Source organism: Anopheles moucheti, chromosome 3 (genome assembly GCF_943734755.1).
Source record: "Anopheles moucheti chromosome 3, idAnoMoucSN_F20_07, whole genome shotgun sequence".
NCBI classification, from domain to species: Eukaryota; Metazoa; Arthropoda; class Insecta; order Diptera; family Culicidae; genus Anopheles; species Anopheles moucheti.
In genome coordinates this window covers 37307006-37334241 of record NC_069141.1, presented here as the reverse complement: position 1 = coordinate 37334241, position 27236 = coordinate 37307006, and the positions used below count along the sequence as shown (strand labels likewise).

The 27236-nt window shown below is 42.8% G+C and overlaps 1 protein-coding gene across 1 annotated transcript in view; it reads left to right on the top strand.

The window, feature by feature from the left end:
* Window positions 1-23498, top strand: part of LOC128302266 (T-box protein H15-like) — a 53758-nt gene extending 30260 nt beyond the window's left edge. The window contains exons 4-6 of the mRNA XM_053039049.1: window positions 10016-10301; window positions 14460-14704; window positions 22874-23498. Of these exons, the coding sequence (XP_052895009.1) occupies window positions 10016-10301; window positions 14460-14704; window positions 22874-23498 (1156 nt within the window). The remainder of the gene's footprint in view (window positions 1-10015; window positions 10302-14459; window positions 14705-22873) is intronic.
* Window positions 23499-27236: the final 3738 nt, after the last annotated feature.

Below are 27236 nucleotides of genomic sequence, written 5' to 3'. Positions count from 1 at the left end.
ATCGAAGCGGCACATGAAAAATGTCAGCTGGTCGATGATTCGTGAGCATTAGCGGATGTCATCCGGCCATTTCGGACGTACGGTTTGTACGGTTGTTTGGCGCTGGGCGATCGTTTGAGCGCGCTTTGAAAATTAATAACTTCCATGGGACAGCGCGGGCTCATGATTAAAATATGAGCTGCCATATAAATCATTGGACAGCTAGACACCCTCGGGTGCGGTTTTTCGTTGAGACCACGAAACTTCGGTGATTGGCTGAAGAGAAGAGAACCGAAAAAACTGAGCAAGCTTCAGATTAACGGGTTGTTGATTTGAAATTCAACGTCTTGCTGAATTAGATTTTTTGGATAAGTATTTCTTATGCCAAATAGAAAAACCTGGGACTTTACTGTTTTGAGATCACAAACACAACATCCCATTTTATTGGAAGTTTTCGGAAGGAAGGAAGAGAAAACTCCCAATTTCCATCCCCTTGATGATCGCGAACTGTCAGCGTGTCAACGCAGATTTGGACGAGAATGGGCCGACTCCATTTGCCGAGCTCACATACAATGAACTTGTTAAGATGTTTTACGAGCGCTGTGCCGAAATGCATCACCTTCTGCATTCGTAATGACCCGCGTAGAATGATAATCAAATGCTAAAGCACAGAAAGCTCTCATAACTGTTGATCGCCGCAGCCCGCGAAGCGCTGAATCCACAAGATGGAGTCAGCCACAATGTCATCGCGATACGGTCGTTGCGATTGTTGCCCGTTGGCTGAGTTCACAGCGTGTAGCTGGGAGGCTTATCATAGGGCAGAAGCAGTGTCAGTCAGTGAAGCTGGACGTTGGTAGCTACTTGTGTTGGGCTTAATTTAGTGTTTGTCAGTTGTGATTCCTTCCCATGTGCGCCGGTCCAGCTGGTCGGTTTTTAATTGGAAGTCTTCGCCGCCGTCGTGGTTGGGTGGTGATTTGGTCAGCTTGTGATGAGATGAAATTGACTTACAAATTAGTAGCACCTCCAGTAGTACGCTCCCAGCACTGGCCGGGTGCTGTCAAGACCCAATCAGAAGACGGCAAGTGTCCGCGGTACGCCAGGGGAGTGGAACGCGTTTTTTCGGTGGAATTATTTAACTCGCTCCCAACCCATCCAATTGCTCACGTCGCTTAACTCGGTGCGCATTGGGACGGTGTTGGCTTTGTTTTGCAACCGGCCGTTGTTGTTGATGGTTGATGGCAACCGTTGCTGATGAGTGTCGCCCACTAATTATCGTGTTAATTGATTGTTTCAATTGAATCGTACTCGCAGCTGGGAAAATGGTGCGGTGTTTATGGCGGAACCATGAAGCTCGGATAGTTTTTCGCTGCTTTCACGTGCTGGATGGATGTGCAAATGTTGTCACATTAACGGCTGGACGATTTTAATGCGACAGGTAAAAAAAAGACACTCAAAAAGGAGTTCGAACGATTTGTTGACAATACGACAAAGTGGACGACAAATAAAGGTGCATTGAACGCGTTAAAGAAGCTTTTTTGTGTTGCTACGCTCACGGCAATCTTAATGTTGATTTAAAGAAAAATTTAAATAGATAACAAAAATAAAACAATCAATCTGCATTACACCAAAACCGGGGAAGGCAAAGCAAATCAGGTCACAATGCATTCCGCACATAATTATCATCATCATTACGAGTAATCACTCGTCAAGCGACGAACCCCCGGCACGACAATCACTCAAAGCGTTCTGTGTTTTTTCCCCCACGGATGGGAAAATGGAAGGTGTTGCTACCAAGACGATTCCACCCATAATAAGTGCAATGCAAGTAATGCAGTTTTGCAACAAGCAGCAGCAGCAAAAAAATAAAAAAAAGTCGAACCCCTACACTCACACAACCTCAACAACAATCATCAGGCGGGAGCTAAGGTGATAATTTTTATTCGATTAGCAGTGCCGCACGTAGGCAGTGCACTTCGCCTGTGTGCCGTCACGTTTGCTTCACACAAACCCGACGGAAATTGGGTGAAAAAGAGCATGGCAAATGAAGAACCACGGTGTCTGCTGGAGAGAATTTTTTGCGCTTTCTTTCAAATCCCCATTCCATTAATTTACACCTTTCTTCTGTCATCCGGTTGAGTTTGCTTTATCAAAACAGTTGCCGGTTGGTCTAATCAAATGCAGGCGTTAGAGCTCTAGCACGCATGCAGCAATGATAATGGGTTAGTGCGCATAGCGTGAAGCAGCGGACACCAGCATTTCCTATAGGAATATCCCTAGAAGTTGATGATTGCGTTAAAATTTAATTATTAACCCTTAAAACATACTTCATACTTTCTAGTTAAACATATTATGATTTTGGAAGGTTCTGGAGTAGAATAGCCTAAATGTATGCAAAATAAAATTTAACTTCAATGTTAAAACAAAGTAAGAATTCATAGAATTGGATCACTGATTCTTAATAAATAGCAAAGTAAAAACTGTTTAAGATCGTCACAAATCGATACTGGAAATTCAAGACATTGAAGAATCTTAGTGAAAAACATTAAAAATACAAACACTTGAATATTGTGTGTGCATTGAAGAGTTACAGCAATATGGTCACCATGCACATTGTGTGGTGCAGACTAACACCACTACAGCAACCCCAGCTCGGGCCACATTAATTTAGCCCATTTCCTTCACCAATAGTTCCACTGCAATCTTCCAGCACCGTCGTGTTGCCCAGCAAGCTCACCACTACGGTGTAAGGGCTTCCTTAATTTTCCTTCATCGACGTACAGCTCGTCTATCATAACGGGCGGAACACTCGTCTAGAGGGAGCGAGGGAAACCGTGCTCATGTGTGTGTGTATCTGTGTACACATCCACCAACGGCCACCATGTGAAACCGGGTGTTGGTGAAAATTAACACTGCAAATCATTATCGCGATCGGAAAGCTGTGAACAAGCGGCAAAACATGCTTCTGCTTGGGCCTGCACCAGAGCACGGAGGTGTTTTTTGCATTTTTTGTTGTTGTTTTTCTTTTTCTCCCAACTCTTCGCTTCCACTTCCACACTTCAATATCAATCCAATTTTTTTTCTCTCTCTATCTCTCTCTCTCGCCTTTTTTAGTCCCCCACTCCAGGTGTTGGTAGAATATGGTACTATGGCAGGGTGGACGTATTTGGGGTGGTTTGGGGCTAGAAGGGGTTGCACGAGTGAGAAAAAGTATAACTACCGCATTGAGGCATGCGTGGCCAGCGACTACAATAACCGTTGTGAGGGCACATTGCAAGTAAGTTCTAAAAACAGACTGTTGCGTGTGTGCAACGGCCACCTCGGTGTTTCCTGTCCAGTGCCACTGCATCACTTGCACCCGTGAGCGAATGATAATGATGATGATGATGATGACGACGATGCACACGGCAATGCGTCAGTGAGTCGGTGTTGCAATGATACGGGCGGTTTTGAACGTTACCAACACACCACCCTTCGGGGAGGTGGGAATTATTTCGCGATCACTAGTTCCGCACCTTCTAATCTGCGGTACACCCTCAAGGGCGAAACCTTTTCGCTTTGACACCTTTAACGGAAGGCGATCCTTGGCGACCGGAGCCGATGGGGCTGAGTTGAAAGAAGTAATTATTTTGATTAAGTTCTTCGCAAATGAAACGAATGCGCAGAGAGAAGGGAGATGAAGGCAAACAACAACAGCGGCAGAACACTTTGATTGATGACATAACTCTTCAGGCACTTGACACGGCCTAGGGGTTACAGGCGATGCTGGTGAAAATGTGTCAATTGCTAGATAATTGATGCGCATAATGAAGTCCTGGAGATTCGCTATTTTTTTTGCTGGAAAATTTCCAAGAAAATTAACGATACATAATGAAGATGAAGCACTTTGGCTAGCATCGTTTTTTTTTGTAATATAAGTTGTTTTGGAACGTACGTAAATTCAAGGTACGTAAATTTAATATGGACGTAAATTTAATATGCGAGAATGTTAAAATTACATTGCAAATCTTAAAACTTGGACATAAATAAATCATACGTTTTCATTAAATCGTAAATTAGTTTGAGATATATTCAAGATAAAGCCATTATCGTTACGATGAATTTTCAAAGGAATAAACAACATTCGATGATATAGGTTCCGAAAGATGAATGATGGTAAAACCACGAAACATTATGTATAGACATCGCCAAAAGGCGGTCAGCCCGAGCCCGTTTACCCCGCCAAGGTCCGGCCGGGTTGATTAAGCTAATGTGATAATTTTTCGTTTGCCCATCTAATTTATCACCACGCACGTGGACGGCCGGACAGTCTGTCGTTGCTTTAATTTTATGCATCCATTCCCGGGCCTTGGTCCCTTCCGATCGAACGCCCCGACTGTCCCGGGAACCCTTGAGGAGGAGCTTTGCTTCATTAGGAATATTTTTATCACTTGTCCAATAAATAATAAAAGTTTTACCGCTCGCGTTCCCTGCCCGACAACAGCAGAAACAACTCACCAAGACCCACCAAAAGCCGACTCACGCACACACACAAATACAGAAGAACAATGATCAATTATTCAGCGGGCAGGTGACATTGATTATGCTCGCAACAGTCGCAAAAGCAGCATAATAACAACGGGGCCACGGCAGCCGCAGCGCGGGGAATCGAGATCGGCCCTCGGTGACACGATGACGCTGGTCGCTTAATTAAGTGACACCCGGCTGTGAGTTTGTGGTCTTCTTTTATGCTGTTTTCAACGTCGTCTGATCTTATTTCATGCGATGCGATCCACCCTACCGATGCGATGGATGACAACTTTTGCGCAACACCGGCCACCGGCGCAGGATGAAAAGGCCTCGCGACAGCCTGTCAGTCATTTGTCTAGTTACGCGTCAAAAACCGCACCGGCAGCGCATCGTGAGACGCTGAGTTGGCCTGCCGCGGTCTGTCACCGTTGACACTCCCGGGAACAGGCTGTCAGTGGGTCGTGGAAAATGTCGGGAAAACAAGGGGCAGTATGGCGCAGGACGTGTCGTGTGGGATGCGGACGGCGGGCGATGATTGTTTTTATTGTTTGGTGGTGTTTGGATATTACCAGCAAGCGAGATGTGTATGTGGAAAAATCACATTTGACACGTTGAACAATAAGTTTAATTGATCCCATTCTATAGGACCAATGTCTTTAGACGCGGAAACATTGTATGAAATGTATCAGCGCGGTGGAGGTTGTTATTTATATTGATTCTACAAAAGAGCGCATATTAATTAGTCCAATGGTGGTTATATTAAACGTCACATATTAGACAAACTATTCAAAGGTATTAGGTTTCAGCATATAAAGTTCATTCATTAGAACATCAGTAGATTGTATTACAGTTTGATTATGTAATGTTACCATCTAGCTCTCGCTAGCAACTCACAAAACAAAGTCCGAGTGCACTTTGCATTCATCTACTAAACAAGATATCTAAATCATTATTCGCTGAAACTCTCGGCCGCAAACAGAAGTTGACAAATCTGGACAAATTTTATGGTGTCATGCTATCTAATGCGTTACCCAGTCACTAACGCACAGCACGATGCTATCACGCAATATAAATGTTTCGTTCTTTTATATTTCCTACCATGGCAGGACCGGCCACCATTGCCCGTATGGCAGGAAATTACATTCAACTGAATTCGTTCCGGGTTTTGGGTATGGTCTCGCCGCTAGACCGGCCTACGACTTGTGGTCAGTCCGGTTGACATTGCGATAAGCAACCGAACAGGGATCTGGCGAGTTGGGCGAGGCGCAAAATTTATGACCAATGTACGATAATTTCGTCCAATAATCATAACCCAGCTAATCTATGTAGTAAAATCTTTATCGCTCAATACGGTCCCTGCTTTGCTGGCGGTGGCAATAAGGACTACAGTGTTCGGTGTGATTAGTACAGGAAGCAAAAGTAGCAAAACATGACGATTGTTGTGTTTCGTCGAGCGGGAAGCGGGAAAATCAGTACGGAATAGTTTAAGGGTGTCGTGGTGGCTGATGGGTGGCTAGGAACACCCCTTTCTACGTTGATGCAGTGGATTGGTGTCACCACACCCACCGATTCCGGGTGAGGATATAAATTTAATTGAATAAAATTTCCCCACCGAGAGCTGACGTGCAATTGTTCGCTGAAGATGGTTGAGCGCTGGAATGGATTTTAGGACAGTGAGTTCTACGCTGATATCTCAATCTGACAACGACCCTCACATTCTGACTCTTTAGTGATTGTTTACGTCCAAAGAGAATGTGTTGTATGTCTAGTCGATATGTTAGAATAGAAAAATAATTACAGTTATAGTATAATGTTTAATAAAACAGATACTAAAAGATGGAGTTTTTTGAAGAAAAATACTAATTTATCAGTAAATATCAAAACCTAAATTAATATTTTTGTTATTAAAGACACGAGAATGAGAACTTTGTCATTTGTGTCATCTATTAATCATAGAATTATTTGCTCAATAACTGCGAATGAAATTGAAGAGGAATGATCGAAAGAAGAAGCTACATTCAAGATTTAGAAAAAGACTATTAGACACCCTACAATGTACATCTGACCCTAATGTGAGGTGTCAGCGGCGAATCAAACAGTAGGCGGAGTAGGTGGTCGCCTAGGGCCTCGCCGTGTTGGAGGCCCCAAAAAAATTGTGCCGATTGTGCGATTTTTGGAAATTTAACAGCAGAGTTAATTTATAGCACAAAATTTAATTAAAAAGATCAAAAATGATCAAATATATCTTCCTTGGTTATATAACACATTTGTTTCTATGTAATAAATTCAATGCAGAGAAAAATATCGACTTTGTGCCTTAAAAGTATAAACGAAATTGCACCAGGACCAAGAACGCTAATTTTCCCGTTAGTCGAGAAAAATTTCTTCGAAAACTACCAGTTTCCGAACGTATGATACCAGGAGAGCATGCACGGAAGAGAAAGCTCCTAGTACAGCAATTTTGGTCGAAAACCGCAGCAAGGTATGCAATATTTAAACACTAACTTTCCCGTTGGTCGAGTAAAATTTCTTCGAAAAGTACCAGTTTTTGAATGTATAATACCAGGCGAGCATGTACGGAAGAGGTAGCTTCTGGTACTGCGCCGTAAGGTATGCAATGTTTATTCACCAACTTTGCAACCAACTTACAATGCGCCGTAAGGTATGCAATGTTTATACACTAACTTTGCAACCAACTTGCAATGCAAGTTGGGTGCATGCAAGAAACTTGCATGTACCAGCCGAGCAGGATGGCGCGCAACATGGCGCCCAACTTCGTACTTGCATGCAACAAACTTGCATGCAAACTTGCATGCAACAAACTTGCATGCAAACTTGCATGCAAACTTGCATGCAAACTTGCATGCAAGTTCTTGTATGCAATATTGCATACAAGAAATTGCATGCAAGTTCTTGTATGCAATATTGCATGCAAGTTTGCATACAATATTGCATACAAGAACTTGCATGCAAGTTTGCATGCAAGAAATTGCATGCCTGAACTTGCATGCAATATTGCATGCAAGTTTGCATGCAAGTTTGTTGCATGCAAGTACGAAGTTGGGCGCCATCTTGCTCGGCTGGTACATGCAAGTTTCTTGCATGCACCCAACTTGCATTGCAAGTTGGTTGCAAAGTTAGTGTATAAACATTGCATACCTTACGGCGCATTGTAAGTTGGTTGCAAAGTTGGTGTATAAACATTGCATACCTTACGGCGCAGTACCAGGAGCTACCTCTTCCGTGCATGCTCGCCTGGTATTATACATTCAAAAACTGGTACTTTTCGAAGAAATTTTTCTCGACCAACAGGAAAGTTAGTGTTTAAACATTGCATACCTTGCTGCAGTTTTCGACCAAAATTGCTGTACTAGGTGCTACCTCTTCCGTGGATGCTCTCCTGGTATCGGAAATCTGAAAATAGCTAGTTTGTATTGAATTTCGTACCAGACGACGGGAAGTTTAAGCAAGATGAAGGATGCTTTCCGTTTCATCCACCTTCCTTACACTAGCGATCGCTCTCACGGGTTTGATAGTATGCAATGCAATAGTGATGGGCGAAATTTATGGGCCACACTGCAGGTGTCACCTCTTGAAAAACATGTTTTTTTGGTATCTGAAAACAATTGTGTTGTTCATCGCCTAAAACATCAACATGAGCGAAACATCTTCTAAGAAATTTCTGTGATTGTTACCGTAAAGTAAACCGATTTAAAACTGTACCTTGGGCCAAAAATCGTAGAAGGCGTTGGACTAATCAGGAATCGTAAATCTACGTAAATCGTAGAAATAACGTAAATCGTGGCGTTATGGTTCTCCTTAGCGCATACAAACGCTTATATATAGAGACTAGCTTACTAGGCCCGGTTATAGGGCTAAGCAACAGAACTCTGAGATGTACGCAAGGGAGCTTTCTTTCCGAGACTTTGCTGGTGTTGTTAAATCATGTTTTAAGTACACCTGCCTAGCACCGATAATTCCGTACAAAATTATAGGCAACCCTTTAAAAATTCCGCCCTGGGCCTCCAAGGGGATTGATCCTCCACTGTGAGGTGTAGATTTTTAAGCTTCATCAAAGGCATGAAAATTTGTCGTTACAAAAGATGATTTGATTTAAGAGAATGTTGAAAGAGTCTTTGCAAATATTTTTCGTTGGAAAAGGGAATATAAAGGAATCATAAAAATCATGCATTTAGTAAAGAATCGATGCAGAAAATAAAATTATCTTAAGATAATTATGTAAGACTGTTTTTACCACACAAAGCTAGACGAGATTCACTCGTCTGAAAAGATAGTATCGATCGGTTGTTGTCAAATTCATAACGCTGTAGTAGCCAGATCGCCAGAAGCGATGTAAACGGTCAAAACGTAACGGTTGCCCGTTTGTCTGCGGCGATATTCCATCTTTCCATTCCCGGTTGCCAGTTTCAGTACAGAAGCCGACCAAAGCAACCCCTTCCAACACATACGTCTGTCGTGTGCGTAAACAGAAGATCGTGCATCGTGGATAGCCTTTGCGCATCAGTTGCCCCACCGTTGGGCGATGCAATGTGTCGATTAAAAACACGGGCAACTTATTTTGTCGTGTTGTTTTTGCGCTCTTCCCTCCTTTTCGGACGAGCAAGAAACGAAAAACGCGGCGCATCCGCCACTATCGGTACCATCGAGCAAAGGGCTCACAAATTAGCAATTATGAATTATGTTGCTTATCTACAATTATCACGCTTTAGCAAAAGGCTAAGAAGGAATACAGAGGAAGGTGCAACATCATGTACATGGAATGTTGCCTCTTCGTGTAGTCGGGACAGAGGGGCATCAATAGGGGAACGCCACTAGGTAAAAGTTGTGAAACAAGAAGAAGACTCCTGTTTTTCCTCGGCAAAAATGTCTCGCAACATGTCGCAACTCGCTTTGCGGGTGGCCACTCGAACTCGGGCATATTTTGCTCTACTACCTTGCGTGCGCTGAACCGAGGTGAATGTTGGCTGAAGATATTCAATTTTTTCGAAATTCCATTGCCTCTGGGAGTTCTGCTTTCGGGGGATCGTGCCGTTACTTTGCATGTCGAATAGACTGTTGACAGGCATGCTCGCAGCAAAAGTCGGATGAGAGTGTTGGAATTCCAATGGAGGAGTTGGCATGAGGATGAACTTGCTATAAAAACTACTTCCTTTCCAAGGGTTAATAGTTTCGATCGCAAAGCTTTATTGACAGAACTCTTAAACGGGGCCACTAACTAACACAGTAGCCCGTATATCAATGCTATATTGAGGTTATCGGACAGTGATAAGTGTTGGGGTACATTTGCTAACCCACCCTACGAACTGCTCATTTGACAGGATAAGTGTTGTTGCTTAAACAACGTCTTAAACACCATCGAACACGCGGTGGATTGTGGAACCGTCTGCAGACAACCTGCCACGCCATGGGTGGCAGGATCTCACCACGTCCCGGAATGGAGTTCCATCCCAGAATCAGCCACACTAACCACATGTTTTCTTCATCTGCTTCTCTCTGCTCTCGTCCACAGGCGCATGTTTCCGACGGTGCGCGTTTCCTTCTCCGGTCCACTGCGCCAAGTTACGCCAGCCGATCGGTATGTCGTGCTGTTGGATGTGGTCCCGGTTGACAACCGGCGCTACCGTTACGCGTACCACCGATCGGCGTGGCTGGTGGCGGGCAAGGCAGATCCACCACCGCCCGCGCGGCTCTACGCCCACCCGGACACCCCGGTCGGGGCCGATGCCCTGCGGAAACAGGTTATATCGTTCGAAAAAGTGAAACTAACCAACAATGAAATGGACAAGAATGGTCAGGTAAGTCAGATCATCGCTTTCCGCCGAGCTGGGCTGGGAAGAAAACGCTGGCTGGTTGGCAGGGGGTTAGCCGCGGAAAAGGGGGTTCTCTCCGTCATGCGCACGCGTAATTTGATACGATCTTATAAATCACGACGAAACACTAGGCTGCTGGAGCCCACCGTAGAACATGGGGGTCCCCTTGGCAAAACCTGCAACCTCCCTCCGAACCTAGGCGTACGGCAAACGGGCGAGGTTTCGGAAACGAGGAAAAAAGTTGATTAATTTGAAATCATTAGCCAGTCGACAGGCAAAACATAACCTTCAGAATTCCATCGAACCGATGGCGCTGGGTTTCGGGAAAGGTAGAACGCGACGTAGGGCCCAAGTCCCAACGGTGCTGGTGACGGCTTACCCCAACAACAACCCTTGGACGAGGGGTGAACGAAAACAAATTATTTACACGATTTTTGTCTGTCAAATTATTTCAAACTGACTTAATTCTCCTCTTTAGCATTGAGATACGCTGACACTGACGCTCCTGATGGAGACGACGATTAGGTTGGGACGTGCCAGAACCCGCTTCTTGTGTTTCAGTCCCTTTTCGTAACGAGGGAGTAACAAGTTACTGGCTTCCCTTTTACTTGCAGACCCCAAAATCAACAGTTGCTTTCAGTACGATGAGTTGCTGAGCTCTCGATATCGCGTTCGGGGGCAAACCAAAGGTTGATCTACATCCACCGAATGCGGTACCATCGGTATTTGCTCCATTGCTGGGTTCCCAGTTTCCCTCTTTAATCGAGTTAGTGAAAAATTGTCTCACTAGACTCCGGATCGGATGATTCTGAGAAAACAAATAAAAATCATTTTTTCTCGGAACGATCATGAACGCAAGAATTCCCAGCGGATGTTCCAGCTAACTGCCGGGTTTGATAGAAGAAATGTGTGGCGACAGTGTTTTGAAGGTCATGGCGCCTTGAAGGGCCCCCGGAACCGATACGACTGTGTTCATCCGTTCTTTGTTTTGACAGATGACAAGTGCATCGTGACACGATTCATTAATTATGAAATGCACCGGCGCTCACTGTCGACCCGTCTTGGACGGGAACTGGTATGGAATCGTTACGTTCGTTTCCAGCGGCAAAGGCAGATTGGTTGAAGTGGGCGGGATGTAATGTTTGATGCGTTTTCCCTTAGCATTTTCTCGGTTGTACGCTGTACTTTCACTGTGGTTTTCAATGGAAAATGCAACGATCCACCAGCTGAGGCGCTCGGAATCTCTTAGAAGAAATGAAAGAAACATACAAAATGTCATTTATAATCAACCTAATTAGGAGCGGGAAGCATCACTCGTCATATGCCGTATTATTTATTGATGCTGTGGGCTCTGATTGAGGATGAAAAATGATGAAACGGTTACAATATGAACTTATAAATACGACACGATGATGATAAAGAATTCATGCATTACTTTTACTCATTTTTGATAGTTTATGCGGAATTTTGGAACGTTTTAAAAAGTTAAATTTGTTAATTTGCCTGTTTTATCCCGATATTACTTTCGCAAGCAATCAAGCAATTCTTGCTCCTTTGTCTTTATCTATTACATATCTTTTGCCGATCGTTTCCCAACTTTACTTCATTCGAAGGCCTTACTACGAATAAATAAAAAAAATGAAGTGTCAGTTTTGAAAGAGAAGGATTCCTGTGGTTCCAATCATAAATAAAAGGAAAGACTCTTTTGTATGCTGTAATATAGTGAGGACTATAGTGGTTCCAGAACGACATACACGGAGGTCATGGTCCTATTAGATGGCATGCATCATGGCAGTGACTCCTTTATTTTATTTCGACTCATTATATTCCTAAATATCATTTTATGTCTTTTGCTTGGAACATGGAGATTGATAGAGACAGAGTCATTGCCACTGAGACGTATGTGAGCAATGTAACTAAAAATATTTTGTACAGTTAGATATCTTTCTGTCGCAACAAGTTTCTTATAACAAAGAATTTTAAGAAAAAAATATCTTTTTTAATTTGCAACAGAGCCATTTTTTTAAATAAATCAAACAATCACTCAATGCTATTTGATGAGCAATATGGCCTGGACGTAGTATTCGAATAAAACAACTGATATTTTATATGTTTATCCATTCCAGCGCATATTTATTTGCTTATTATAAAGAGATAAAAAATGTATTTCGTGTTGGAACCAGATTTATTGGTCAATTATACTATTTTCCAATTTAGAGTTCAACCGATCGTCTCGCGCAACACCGGTTATAACGGTTTTTGTTTGTCCTCTCAAAAATGCTTGTATGTAAAATAGGTTCGGCTGTTGATAATTTGCAGTAGCACGGCAAAAAAGACCCACCGCACAACAAGGTGTTATTATTTATTGAAAGTAGTCACCCATAAAATGTATAGAATTTCTCGCACGCTTATTTATTCGCTGAAATATTCACGCATCGTTGGCGAGCGACTCGGTCCCAATCTTCCAACCCGTGAACCCGAATGAATGTATGCATAGGCTAAATAAACGGCTCTGAAAAGACCACACCAGAAAAAGGCGAGAAGCGTAAATGGTGATTTGATGAAACCGATATCGATCTTTTCGTCGACTGGAGAAAGGCCAACATCACATCGTATCGGAACTGTTAAACGTTGTGTTCGGAGTTGCTGGGGGAGATGATGGCAATGAATGTAGTGAGGTGGAGATGAAGGCGGGAAGGAGAAAATAAATATCAATAATAAAGATATAAATATCTAAGACATCGATACAGTGTGCGAGGTATCATCGTTCATGTTTCGAATTTATGACACTCTCCTCGGCTTGCCGCTTCGCCACAGTCCTGCCCCCATCAGCGACATTTGAATCGAACTCGAAACGATCCCCTTGGGTGAATCGAATACACTTTGCAGACAAACTTAGATGCCAAACCGGTGGAAGCATCACATCGGTGGTGTGTGTGCATGTGTGCTGCTACATGCGTCTAGATTACGTTAGCTGGACGGTCCGATTAAAAAAGAATTACGTTTGCCCGGAACAAATGTGAGGATATAAGCGAGCTAATCTAAAACAATCTTTCTCCCTCGGGATGGTATCATCTATGATTTGTCCACGGTTGTAGTTGTGAGCAATATGTTCCAGAGAAAATCAGTGTGTGGTGCTTGTAAAACAGTTATCTAATAAAGGTTTTACATTTTAATAAAACCTTGTTTATTTTTTTTAATGCACTCTTTAATTCATTTACTCATAAAATTTACAAAACCTCAGAAATAGAGCAAAATGAACTTTATGTTTTTACAACTTTCTTTTTATCCTTTATTTTTTTACTAAAAGTCCCTAACACCTGTAAGCTAAATGCCTCTATAGCTAATTTGTTTTGTACGGTCCATCTTCAAGTAATCATTTTCATGTGAGGTTTGTTCTGCCATGTCTATTTTTCCTTCATTTTCCTCTTCATAATGTATGCTAGCAGAAGTTTCGCTCAAAAAGGGGAAGGTGAAGAATACTCTACATTGTATTGCTGCCCCGAAGCAATAGCAAACATTACACAGGGGGAGGATCTCTTCTTCCTGTGGTTAATTCAAATGGCTCGAGGGTGATTGATTCTATAGGCGTAATAGTTCCAGATGTAGCACTAAGCATAGAACTGTCGGAGACAGACAAACAAGCAAACAAACAAACATTCGAACAAGCTGGTGTAACAGATCACCAGTGAAACCAGCAGGCGCTAGGACAGCATCTACCTATACAAACACTGCTCCGCCCTATCTTCTGTTCTGTGTGCATGTTTTACGAACCCTCGAGGGTGGTTTCACGCCTAATCGTCGATTAAACGCGATAGAACGAGTGAACGAACCATCCCTATCGGAGGATGGAATACTCCTGTTGGTACATGGAATAAAATGGCCATTACATAGTGGTTTGAAAATTACGGAAGCAGTAGTTGACTTTGGGGAATTGTTTTGCAAATAGAGGGTTACAGAAAATAGTGAGCAAATGGAAATTATTTAAATCCACACATGAATCGTTTTGCAAAATTTAAAAATATTTTGGAAGTATAAATATAAAAGTGTAAAAATCACCGTATCTTGCAATGAATGTCTCGATAAAATAATGTATTTTCTTCGAATGTATATGAACATTTTTATTATCATTCCTCCCTACAGATTGTCCTCAACTCAATGCACCGCTACCAACCCCGAATACACCTGGCAAGGCTGGGACCGGGCCAAAACATACCTATTACACCAAAGGAGCTGTCCGATGTCGATCACAAGACGTACGTCTTTCCGGAGACGATCTTCACGGCGGTTACGGCTTACCAAAATCAGCTAATAACGAAACTAAAAATTGACTCCAATCCGTTCGCGAAGGGGTTTCGCGATTCATCCCGCCTGACTGATTTTGATCGGTAAGTTTATGGAAATTGGTTCATGTTTTTGTACCTCTTGCAATTCAATCCACTTTGGCGGCGGTTTTTTGTGAACCGCTTCAGCGTCGACCATCCGGGAATCGTACCGGGAGGGGGAGGGGGTTGTCAAACGGAAGATATTTAACTCGCGTGGGCTAATTCCGTCCAGAAAAGGAAATTGTGTAAGTTAGCATTAACGGGAACGTGAAGCTTGTTCAAATTTAATGCTTTGCGCCATCGCAACCCATAATTTTCCTATCGATGCGCATAATTTTTCTAGCTGTTTTACGGTTCGACATATGCGCACCGGCAAGGCAGCGCCCATACCGACAAAGGGTACGAGCTATATATATAACTGCACTGGCGTATAAATCCCCGCCAGTACACGGTGATCGGCAAAAATCAATCGATTCGCTAGGCCTAGCAGCTTCGCTTCACTTGTCGCTAATTGGCCCAACACGGAACGTACAACTCAACGCATTTCAGCAGTAACATGCACTTAACATAGACGCAAACATTGGGTAAAAATCGTTACATTTCAAGTGTTGTTGTTCGGAGCTTCGTTTAGACATGATAAAAATTAATTTCATGCATCCGTTTGATCTTCGAAAAAAGCAAACAATCGACCGTTCCAGATGCCGATGAGAGACGCGCGCGCGCGTCTGGCCATTAGGTGCAATGTTGCTCATTAAGTGGAACAGGTTCATAAATAAAGCAGTGCCGCCAAAGAAGTACATCATAAAACCCGAGGAAAATGAAACGAGCTGATGTGGGGAAACAACGAAAAAAAAACATAACCTCAAACAAATCATCAAGTCCCAATGCCGCCGTTAATCATTATCATCCATCAGATTGCGGACAGCGTTGGTGCTTGGAAACCGTTTTTCTACCACTGATGGATGCACCTCCCACTTTTCTATGTTTCACCCACATTTCACCAACTACCGGGTCCACGTTTGGAGCTTGAGTGTTGGCAAAGCGTGATGAGATGTGCGTGATTTTGCAGTCATGAATTCGATTTTGAGCAAATCAGAAAAAAGAATAGCGAGGCAAATCGTACTTGAAGATCATGTGATCTTTACAATTGCAAAGTATGGTGACATAAGAAACAAGAACATTGGAGCAGTATGACGGCAGGTTTAATAAAGGATCAAAAGAACGTATGATTGAATATAAAGAAAACGATCGACGAGCTGAAAGATAATTTTAGCAACAATAAATCTAAATTCAAAGCGTGTAAAAATGAATCATTTTGCAAGCGCGTGTGGTACTTTTCAATATTATCGCATTGTTTCCGTACGGATTGCATAACATTCTTGTACAGGACATCATCGCAAGACATTGTATTATCGATTTTCGGTTTATATTTTTGGTTGTTTAATACGATTCATGTTTGAAACACTTTAATAAAACAGTTGCTTTTAATATTCCCTCTTTGTTTTCTTGTTTCTTCAAATCCAAGGTCATAATTTAATAACTTTTTTTAATTTAATAATTTTTTAACTTCAATTATTTTCAATTGGATTTTCAGTTATTTTTTTTGTTTTCATTTATTTCAATCTGTTATTTTATTACTTTTTAAAATCCAATTTTCATAATGGAAATATTGAAATATTCTTTTGAACAGTTTATTAAGAAGTTGTAGAGCATCAGAGCTTCAAACGAGATTGTTTTTATTTCTTTTCAAGTAAGGAATAATAAGTCAGTAATATACGAACTTCACTATTGAGGGGAGCTGTACATTTTAAGCAATGCAAACAAGTTCATCTTAATAGCTGAGAGCTCGTGAATTTCGCACTGAGACGGCCCGGTGTTTGGTAGTGACGCCGGTCCTCTACGACAGGACCGAAGAAAATCCCATTCGGATCGTTCTGGTAGGGATGACCTAATAGATCGTTACGCAAAATAGAAGAAGATTATTTTTTGTTTTAGTCAAAAATACAAATACGGACTTTACTTTTTTCTTTAAAACGTTCTAGTAACATTCGTTTTTGAAGTTCTTTTATAGGCTTTTATAGGTTAAATATAAAAATGGTGCAATCTAGTTATAGCAATTTTTTTTATTTCGTTTAACAACCAAATGTGGAAAATGCACACTTGAAGCATAAACTGAAATTTTGAATTTAATTTCGTATAAAAAGCATACAAAAACTGCTAATAGGTGCCGTGAACAAAATTTCCTGTCAATTGGTTCAAAATTTCAGAAAAATTCTTGGTATCGTTTTCCTAAATGCCATTTTGTGCAAAATTTGTCGCCAAGCACACAAGAAAATTATGCCAGATTTTCCACAAACGAAAAATTTGCGACGATACGAATAAAGGTGCTTTTAAATATGCTTTACTTAAAATTAATATCTGTTAATTAAATGCTTAAGTCAATCATTAGATAGCAAATCATCACCATCAAATAGCGGTTTGTACGCCGAATAATCCATTGCTTCTCAAAATGTTCTTTTATATTGAACTGATTTGTTTAAACCATTTTTATGATTATATATGCACCAGTGGAAAATGCTTTAACCGCTCAAATATCCATTCATCTTTTCCTGACAACACTGGGCGAGTCCAGACGGCCTTTCTTCGGTCGAGGTGATGCTCTTTTCGCTCCATCCTTCCTAAGCTGCTGATTTGTTGCACTAATGGAACATTCAATCCACGGCGCGGTTAAACATGGTCAGAAACGACAGCCGACTGGAAAAGAACAGCACCGCAACATTCCTCTACGTTCGCTAAGTTTGCGAGCGCTGGTACTGCTGCTGCTGCTGCTGTTTCTGCCGCCCTAGCCGTTGCTCTGTAATTAGGCCCGAAAAGCCGCCAACAACGCGGAATCACTTCTTATCCCGCTTTTCTCCACTTTTGTGGATCCTCTTTACCTTTTTTTTTTTGCACGAAGTCAGTTTCGGCTGGTTGAATTTTCATGTTTTCGCGGCTATACCCCCCCCCCTTGGACCTTGCTACAATAACCATAAATATAGCCCCGAACTGAACCTAACCGACACATCCGATCAACTTCAATCGGCGGGACGAACGAACGCATTTTCCCTCACGGTATCTTCACCCTGACGCTGAGCTGGCCACACGACGAACGACGATGGTTTATTCAATTTTCCAGCCAACACGGCAACACGTGGTGCAAGTTTGTTGTGCGAAGCGTTCAAATTTCGTAAGCCAATTCGATGCGAGTTTTCCGGTGCCTCTCTACCAACTCGGTCTATTTTCCCGCTCAATCGATTACTCTGTGATTTTTTTCCGCTCACTAACCAGACGTACCAAAGTGTCTTCTCTGGTGGAGCAAGAAGAAAAGCGAGTATCGTCGATTCTTCACAAGAGGCTCGAAAAGAAAAGCGAACATTGATTAATGGAGGAAGGTTCGCATTAAAGCAAACCGTCTTTTGCCCATACCGACCGACATCCGGTTGTATGCTTTCTGCAATAAAACTCACCATACCCACAAAGAGTCACGGGTGTATGTGGTGGATGTCGACTCTTTGAGCGTTAAAACAATTATTTTGCAATGAACAGTTTCACCCGTTATCGAATCGTCCCGGGGTGAGAAATTCCAATCAAGTGTCGTTGAGTTTGAGCTAGCCAGCCCAGTGCCTTTGCCATGCAGTCTTTGTCGCAATCGATCGACGAAACCGACACCGATCTGCCGGGCGGATCAGGAAAATGAAGGAAAATGCCGACACTAATGCCGCTGGAGCATAATTTATTGGACCAATTAGTGTTATTGATTGCTTTCTGATTGTTTTCCATTTTTCCGTTGGTTTGTGTTCCTTTCTTCGTTTTTTTGCTGTTTTGTGTTTTTGTTTGCTCTTGCACCCACTGGTTTTGTAGGAGGTGGAAACTTTTCGATGCCAAAGTGAGAGAATGCGAGTGTAAGACATTTTTTTTCTTTTCTCTAGTTCTTCGTTTCTTAAGGGAATGTATTTTGGTGGGCTTTGAAATGGAAGAAACCAATGAAAAAGCATTACCAGAAGAGAGAATTGAAGTCTTCAGATTATATACACATTAGTAAAATCATGTCTGAAGTTATTTTAAGTAAGAGTTCATTTAACAAAACGGCCATTCGTTGTTTTTCAACCCTCAATTAAAATTATAGACGAAAGCATTGACTGATGAGCTACCTTGAAATTAACCATTTTTATATATTCTAAAATTATATCCACTGTGACAGAACAGAATAAGCTGTTTAGTAAGATTTCAAAACAGAATCATTATTACGACACCACACTCCGTTCCACGTTTGGCGGCAGTTTTTCGTGTGTCGGCAAACATCAAAACGAAGTGTCCTTCCCGAACCCGAACCCAGCACCGCATACATAACGGACGGTGGAACAATTTTCTCAAATTTGCATACCCCAGCATTGATTTACCCACGAGACAGTTCGTCTTCTTCAGAGCGGGGGTTCGGCTTGTGCAACAAATGAGCAATCAGCGGACCGCACTGTGAACTTCCGAGGATGCACTTGACAGATCACTGGTCCAACAGTACCAGCCAGACCCGACCGAGGCAGGCGTGTGGATGCAACACTAAATCAGCTCAAAGAATCCGCGCGTGAAGTGTTAATTTGAAGAAAAATGGCCCCAGAAGCAGGTTTAGCCAAGGTCCGCTTTGCACCGGGCACCCAATTTCCCAGTGCGGTTCTGCAGGCGATACATTCGGAAATGTGCTGCAGGTAGCGAACCGAGGCGTAATTAACGCGTAATTTGAATAAATTGTGAACAGAGAGGCTACGGCTAAAAACAACGGATGTAAAACACGTTCTGGGCTCGTGTGGGGAAACGTCCAGCAGGAGGAGGAAAATATTGCACATGAGAACCCGAAATCGACAAGTTTGCATGCGGCCACGGATCGATTGATTGCCCGGGTGCCCGTTGCACCCGGCTACACCATATTTATCCCATGCACACCTTACATTGTCGATTCGCGCGTTGTTGATGATGCGTTTTGCTACACCTTTACGCCACCGGGACTCCCCGTGTTTCGAATTATGAACCGGGGAAGGGAATATGACGCAAGGGAGTATCGAAACTGCAAGAAGAAGAACAACAAAAAAACAACTTGATCGGTTCGGTCATCTTGCACTTCTGGCACGTTGGGCACGATAGCGGGATTTGTAGCACCACCTTTTCGATGTTTTCAACGATCCGCGTTTGCAGTTTTTGTATTCCTGCACTTCCGTTGCAACGGCACAAATTATGCACCACGCAACAGTTCTTCGGTACAGGATGGTACAGGCAGGCATCCAAAAGGGGTGGATAAAAACTAAAGCACAAGTTTGCGGCGTTCGTGGGGTGGTACAATGAAATATGGGAGTGTGGTTGATTTTTTTTCGTTCAAAAGGTTTTAATTCAGCTCTGCTTCAAGTCATAATTCAGGTTAAAAAATTAACATCAACATGAACAACCATTAAACTTTCACTTGATGATGACGTTAGAACGAACTTGATGCGTTGTTGCTCCTACCGGTGAAAGGTACAATGATGTAATTGAGTTTGAATTGCATGTGCTACTGCGAGGATAGCGATAACGAATGCGATGGCAGAACAGTGGAACTGAGCAATACTCTTCACGAAGTTAGTTACTAAAAGTGTGAGCTTATAATGTTCAAGAAGAGCTAAACTTATTTTTTGTTTCTTTTAAAAAATAAATTTTGACCACCGGTGATCGTGACTCAAGCCCACTGTCAATGCAATTTTCGCCGCCAAAGAAAGCCCTCCTTTTTCGCACCTTAATTTCATTAAATTTTCACCTCTTTTCACACAAACGCATCGCCGCCATATCATATGTGTTGCGGGACACGCCGCAATTGAGTCCACTCGCAGTCCATCCTTTCCAGCATTCGGTGCATTGTTTTGGCATAAATGCACTCGAAAAACCACTTCAAAAGTCACCTCACCCCGAGTGCTCTCTTACCCATCCCATCGGTTTGGTCGCTGCAACCAATCTCCCCAACCGACCCGAAATAATACGCGAACGTGGTGAAGTTCATCCTTTCCAAATGTGATGATTACAGGGCGGCATGCAGCTATCAGGCTTCGGGTTTGGGGCCCGAGTACTTAAATGGTTGTTAAAAGTGGTGCGTAATTATTCTGACACTTTAGGGCCGCGTTCGGCTGTCTTCGCAGGTTTTTTTTTTGTTTCGGACGCTGGCCGAACCGTGCCCAAGGAACGAAGATCCGAACACGAGAGAAAAACAATACCCAAGGTGCTGGTGTAATGCAGTACGGCAGCAGCAAACGGTCGGCAGGACGCACCGGAGATGAGTGATGAAAAAAGACAAAACAACGAAAAAAAAAACATAAATTATTATGTTGTCCATGCACCATCATACATCATCAGCGCGCCACACCGAGTGGTAATGATTGATAAAAATGCATGCGAGTCTCGCGTTACGTGCGTCCGTGCGACCATCCACCGAAACTGGTAACCCGAAACCCCCCCCCCCCCGCGAAATGCTGATGAATGCTCATTTTCAGCAGCTTCTGCAATGGGCAGCCTCGGACGGGCATCATGGGCGGGTGACCGTGCGAAGTGTGTGGGTAATTTATACGAAATTGATGAATTTTAATGCAGAACTCGTTTCGAAAAACTGGTACGCACCACGAACGCATTTGCACGGTAGAACACGCGAGCAAGGATGGGTGGAAAAGTGAATGCAATTCGCAAGGCCCGGGAATGGCCGCAAAAGGATCTTACCCGATAATTTACTCACAGCCCAAAATGATCGCCGAATCGTTCGCCGCATGCATCGGCGTCGGGAAATTGTGAAGATCTTTGGAAAGGTATCGACGTGGCTGTTCCAGCCAGACGTAGTGGCGCGTCATCTTGGTTGGGAAATGCCAGCTCCAGTGCAGAATAAATTCAGATGAGGGCAGTGCGAGGTTTATATAATAAAAAACCTTAAAATGATTTTTGGCAGTTATTTTACAAATTTTCAAACTAATTCTATAAACTCAGGATTGTATAAATTCCATTCTCGACAAAGATATTACGGATAGTATATTCCAGCATTGACCACATTAGCGAAACTCAATATTCTAAGCATGTAAATACGGCAAAGAATTTCAAATTTTATGAAAATTGCAAATTTTGTCCATCCTGGGCAGCAAGCGTACAGTCACAATTTGCACGACGTTGCCACTGGCCATCTCAAACCATCGTTAAGTGTTGATGATAATGATGAAGATTGGTTAGGTGTGAAGTTGTCTGCAGCACGCAACTTCACACGAAACGAAAGAGATTGGAAGCTTAACTAACATTCCAAAACCAAGCATGATTCCTTTTTTTTTTCGGTGGATCAATCTGAAAACTGAAATAATGAGCACGTGCAGATGCCTTCCAAGCAACACTTCTGCTCTACTTGCATCTCATGCTTAAAGATCGGTTTAGCTTTTTTTGTTTCCATCTCCGGGATCATTAGCTACGCACTGAGGTAAAACAGGGGACTTCGTTCGCTACGAGACAATCCGGCGACGAACAGCTTTTCAGGATGCAACACACCCCAAAGGCTACCGCTGGCCCTAAACTCGTTTTTTGCAATATCCTTCCCCGGTGGTAGTGAGCGAAAGATGCACTCACGAAATGCAACGAATCGATGCCCACGGCGTGGACGATCTTTCAGGAAGGGATCCCCATTCCGAGAAGATTTTTGCGCGCTTCTCTCCATTTGTCTTGCCCTTGCGGACACGAAGCGAAGCCCTACGGTCAGCGCCACAATTGTTGGCCTGTTGGAAAGGAGCTGAAAAGTACAATTTCATCAAAGGGCCTACAGCGCCGCCCTGTAATTTACGCCGCAACGGGATTGCCGCTGTGTCGGTGTGCCGATTCCGTCTACCATTGCCGAAAGGGTGTCTCCAAGGTTCTCCCTTCCTGTAATGTCCGACTTGTCGGAACTGCATCCTGTTTGCCGGATGGGGTTTGTTAAACCGTTCAGAGAAAGCGTTTGACTGTTTTTCTCCATTTTATTAGTACGAATTTAGCATTAAGTCTTCAGGGATTCTTTTTTTTTCTCTTTCCTCGCAACAGTACCTTAATCGCTACCATTTTATTGCACGTAATCGTTCGAGTTCAATGATTAACAGCTCACCTCATTACCATTCGATAATTGCTTTCATCACTCAAGCTAACCGAAACGTTTTACCTCTCTTAATTTCCCACCAACAGGGACCCGATGGATGCCCTACTTTACGAGCAGCATATGCGATCGCCGTTGCGCATGTTTCCCGATCCGCTGATGGCACAGTTCGCATCCGGACCGGGTCCTGAGCTGATGTCGGATGCCTCTTCGGCAGCCCTGCTGGAGAAAGCGCGCCAGCATCTGCAGATGTGGGGTCGCTCACCGTACAGCGAACTGTTGCTTCCCCAGATGTACCAACGGCCGCAGAGTCTGGGCGCACTCAACCTCGGTGTTTGGCAGAACTCGGCCAGTTGGCCTGCTAGCCCACAGCTACCTCCCGGCTTCTTACCGAACGCCGCTGCAGCGGCGGCAGCAGTTGCAGCAGCAGCTTCCGCCGGTAGCTCCCGTCATACTTCGCCACCGCCGCCACCACAACCCTCAACTACAATGGGACCTTCCACGTCCATCATGTCCCCAACGACACCACTAACCCCAACGAGTTCTTCCGGATCGCCGTCGCCAGATCCTCGGGCCAAACACTTTTCACGGTTTGCACCATACCAAATACCACAGCCGCATCCTCATCAATCTCAGCTGCAATCGTCACATCTTCCACTTCCTATTTCACCTTCACCGGGTCCAGCTAGATCTCCGAGCAGTCCTTCGAACTGATTTTGCAACGGGCATGGCTGCGGCTTGTCTATGAAAGTCACCACGGTCTGATTAGTCATGAGATGAATGATTTCGTTCCGAATTCATCAGTATTAACACGAAAAATGCGAGTTGTACGTGCATTATGCTTTAGCAAAAAGAATTTCCCCTGTCGGAAGCCACAGACTCTCCGGACGTAAACTATTTAATTTATTTAGCAGTTATGATGTTCAGGTTCATTTCGCGTTTTTTTCTGTTACTTATTCAAATATTAGCAAGATACGCATGGAGACTATAAATTGAATGTAAGCAGTAAAGGAAGTAGTGTAACTGTGCTACCACATGCAGGAATTGATGCATAGAAATTCAGTTGTAAATGATATTGAGAAGAAAACGCTGCTCTCTACACCTAATTGATATGTGACCGTGACGATGAGTACAGTCAGACAGACAGAAAGCAATTCATCGAATAATTACCAAAATTGTTATACCAAGTAAAACATACTATTAAATAAAGGAGTTCTTTTCAGTTCCATGTAAACAACATTTCTACTTCTTTTGAACAAAATTCAAGATGACTCAACATTCCTCGTGGAGACTAACTTCCACTGTAACACTTTAGCATTTCAGATATCTTGCAGAGGACTTTAAGATCTTGTAAAGATAAAATTCTTTCTTAATCCTTACAAATTCCTACAATGGTAAACGGCTAATGGAACGAACATTCCTGCCCTGAAAAGCACAGCCAACCAGCATGATCGTATCGAAGCATCTCAATTTATTTCAGCTGTTTAATCCGCGCAGTATGTATGACCTAAGAATTCCACATGGAAACACGATGTCCACACGACTTGTTTGAAGCACTCGCTTGTAATCGATCGAGCAGATCTCGGAGCTACTGTGCGATGTTTTTTTCTTTTCTTTTCGACTTTTCCTCTTCTTCATATCTTAGGATGTAGCAGCTCAAAAATTCCATTATTTGCATGGTGTGGTGTGAGTGGCCAAATTGAAGAATCGATCGAATTGGGCACCAACCGAATGATAAATGATGCACCGTCGTTCTGCACCACGAATGCAGTGACACAGTGCATGACGTGCGATTGCAAATGCGCAGCTGAAACATGATACTTTTACACCCGAACATTACCGAAAATGGCTTTATAGCCAATGGATTACGCTTCTTCCCGTACCACTGCACCAGAAGCTAAGAAGCGTATAATGCGAATGTGCGTTGAAAACGTGTCACATTTTTGTTTTTTTTTTCGGGGCAAACTTTAACCCAATCTGCTGGAACCGGGCTCGGAACGTGAATGGTCGCTCGCTTGCGATCAACACTGATCGTGCACGGGTGGATCATGAGTAGGAGTGGTGTGTTGCGAAGCGATCTCCAACCGGAACAAAACCGAACTCGTGATGATTGATGACAAACAATTAATCAACAGAGCGAACCAACTATGCACGTCAGACGCATGAGCCGTTTCGCTGGAACCGTTTTTGTTTGGGACAATCTTAAATCAGAAGATTTGAGCGCGAAAAAAAACACACCCCGCTTCTTGACACGGGAAAGTCAAGGAATCATCGTTATCCGTGTGCTTTTGTGTAGGAATTGGTGGCTCTTTTCACCAAAGCAAAGCGAATAAACCTGTAACAGTGAATAGATGCGATTTAAAATGTGAGCGGTTTTGTGTGCCGATGGTTTTGTTGTCATCTTTTTCGTGCCATTCGATGACAGGGAGCTGATAATTTCATCAAACTATAACCCACGCCGATTTCATCTTCGAGCACCATTCGAGTGAACGTTGTCCGTGGAAGTGGAAGATGGTGGATGGATAAGTTTGGTCTATATGTTGAGTGAAATCGGATGAATGATTGCTTGGAGTGACAATTGAATCATTGTTAAGCATAGAAGGTAAAAAAATTCACGCTGGCTAGAAAAAAATCAAGATTCTCAGCTTAAAGGTTTGTTATTGTTGCTGTTGACTTTCACTGTGAGATCTCTGGGGCGAAAAGAAATCCTGACAGAAATATCATCGATTTGGATGCAGTACTACGGAATGCGAGATGGCGAGATGGTGAAAGATTAGAAAAATGTCATTCAATGAGATTCGGAGTAACGCAAACCCCAGCAGTATCAATAATAAACTATCTAAATTAAAACCGATCTGTTATTGCTCTACCTTAAATTATTTTACGTTATTCTTCTGCACAATTTGCATCAGATTTTACGATTCTAAACAAAAGCCCTCAAAATTATCATACAAATAATGCAATGCCGGTAACTTGAGCGAGAGCTTTAATAGCTTCTCGTAACGAAAGTGTTAATGGCCATTTCCATTCCGCTAACGATCAGCGAACACCGAGCAAAACTTTATCTGAGCCCTCCATGCACACCAGCCCGTGCACACTGTTCGAAGAGAAACCCACGTCCGAAAACCTAACGAACCCAGAAACCATGTCAGACCCAGGCACCCAGGTCGGAAGAATAAAGTAGATGAAATTGTTAATATTCTGCTCGCAGTGTTTGATACAATTTCATTTCACCCCTTCGGAGCGTTTACGTGGGGCACCCTAGTCCCAAAACTGCGATGGGCACGTCAGGCTAGCGAGGACGGTAATTTGTTGTAGCCCGTTTGGGATGGGTCGGGCTGGTAGCCCAAGATGCGGCCGATGAGCCACTCCCCACTGCGTATCGGTGCGGTTAGCGACGCGAGGCGAAAAATCGTAAAATGCAATAATTTATACCGGCTAATTTGTACCGACGCATTCAAGAACGCGCAGCCAACTGGGGGGCGATATCAGCCATCATCGGTCGGTATCTGCCGTCCAATTTGGCATCTACGCCGCCAAACGCAAGCTAGGCTTGAATTGGATGGCTTATAACAACTACTTGGTTTTGATGCTTTATTTTAATTATTTTTAAACTTACAGTTTGCAATGGCTTTATAAAGTTCCTTTTCCGCAGCGGAATTCTTTCAAATGATCTCTTGTCTATACGAACGGAAATTACAAGTCAATAGTTTCTCAAGACAAAGCGATGCAATCTTTGTGTTTCTATTTGTTGGACAGCTTATCATCAAAATTTTAAGTCAAATTAAAATAAATAAATTTACAGATTTAGATATGTGATAAGGGATATAAAATCCTTGAGGAATTCGAACAAGGCCATTTTAGAATGTTAATTGATTGTACGATCTTTTCTATTAACTATAGATTCGTTCAAAGATTAGGCAGTCCCCGAGATACGCTATTATTGCGGACCGCTGTAACCCGGGAAAAATCCGCGTAACTCGAATTTCCGCGCAAGTCAAATGCTGGTGCAATTTCGTTTATACTTCAAAGTCACAGAGTCGACTTGCTTTTCTGCACTTAATTTATCCAGCGAATCAGGCGATTTTTAGAAAGATTATATTAAAATAAGTTAGAAAAAAATGTTTTATGTGACAGAAAAAGATATTTTCAACCAGTTTTTAAATTTTTGCTTAGATGTTTTGCTATAAACTAGCTCATCTGTCAAATTTTCAAAAACCGCGTATCTCCGAATGCCGCATATAAGAGGAACCGCGTATCTCGGGAACTGCCTGTATACTAGTTTTTTAATATTTACCAGTTGCAAAAAAAACGTTTTCAATAAAATATTACATTTTGAAATATTAAAATATTACAAATGAAAATTTTTATAAGATTTTTTAGATTAATATTCCTCATGAAATAATGCGTCTTAGGATTAGTACTTAAATATTGCATTACAAACAATAAATC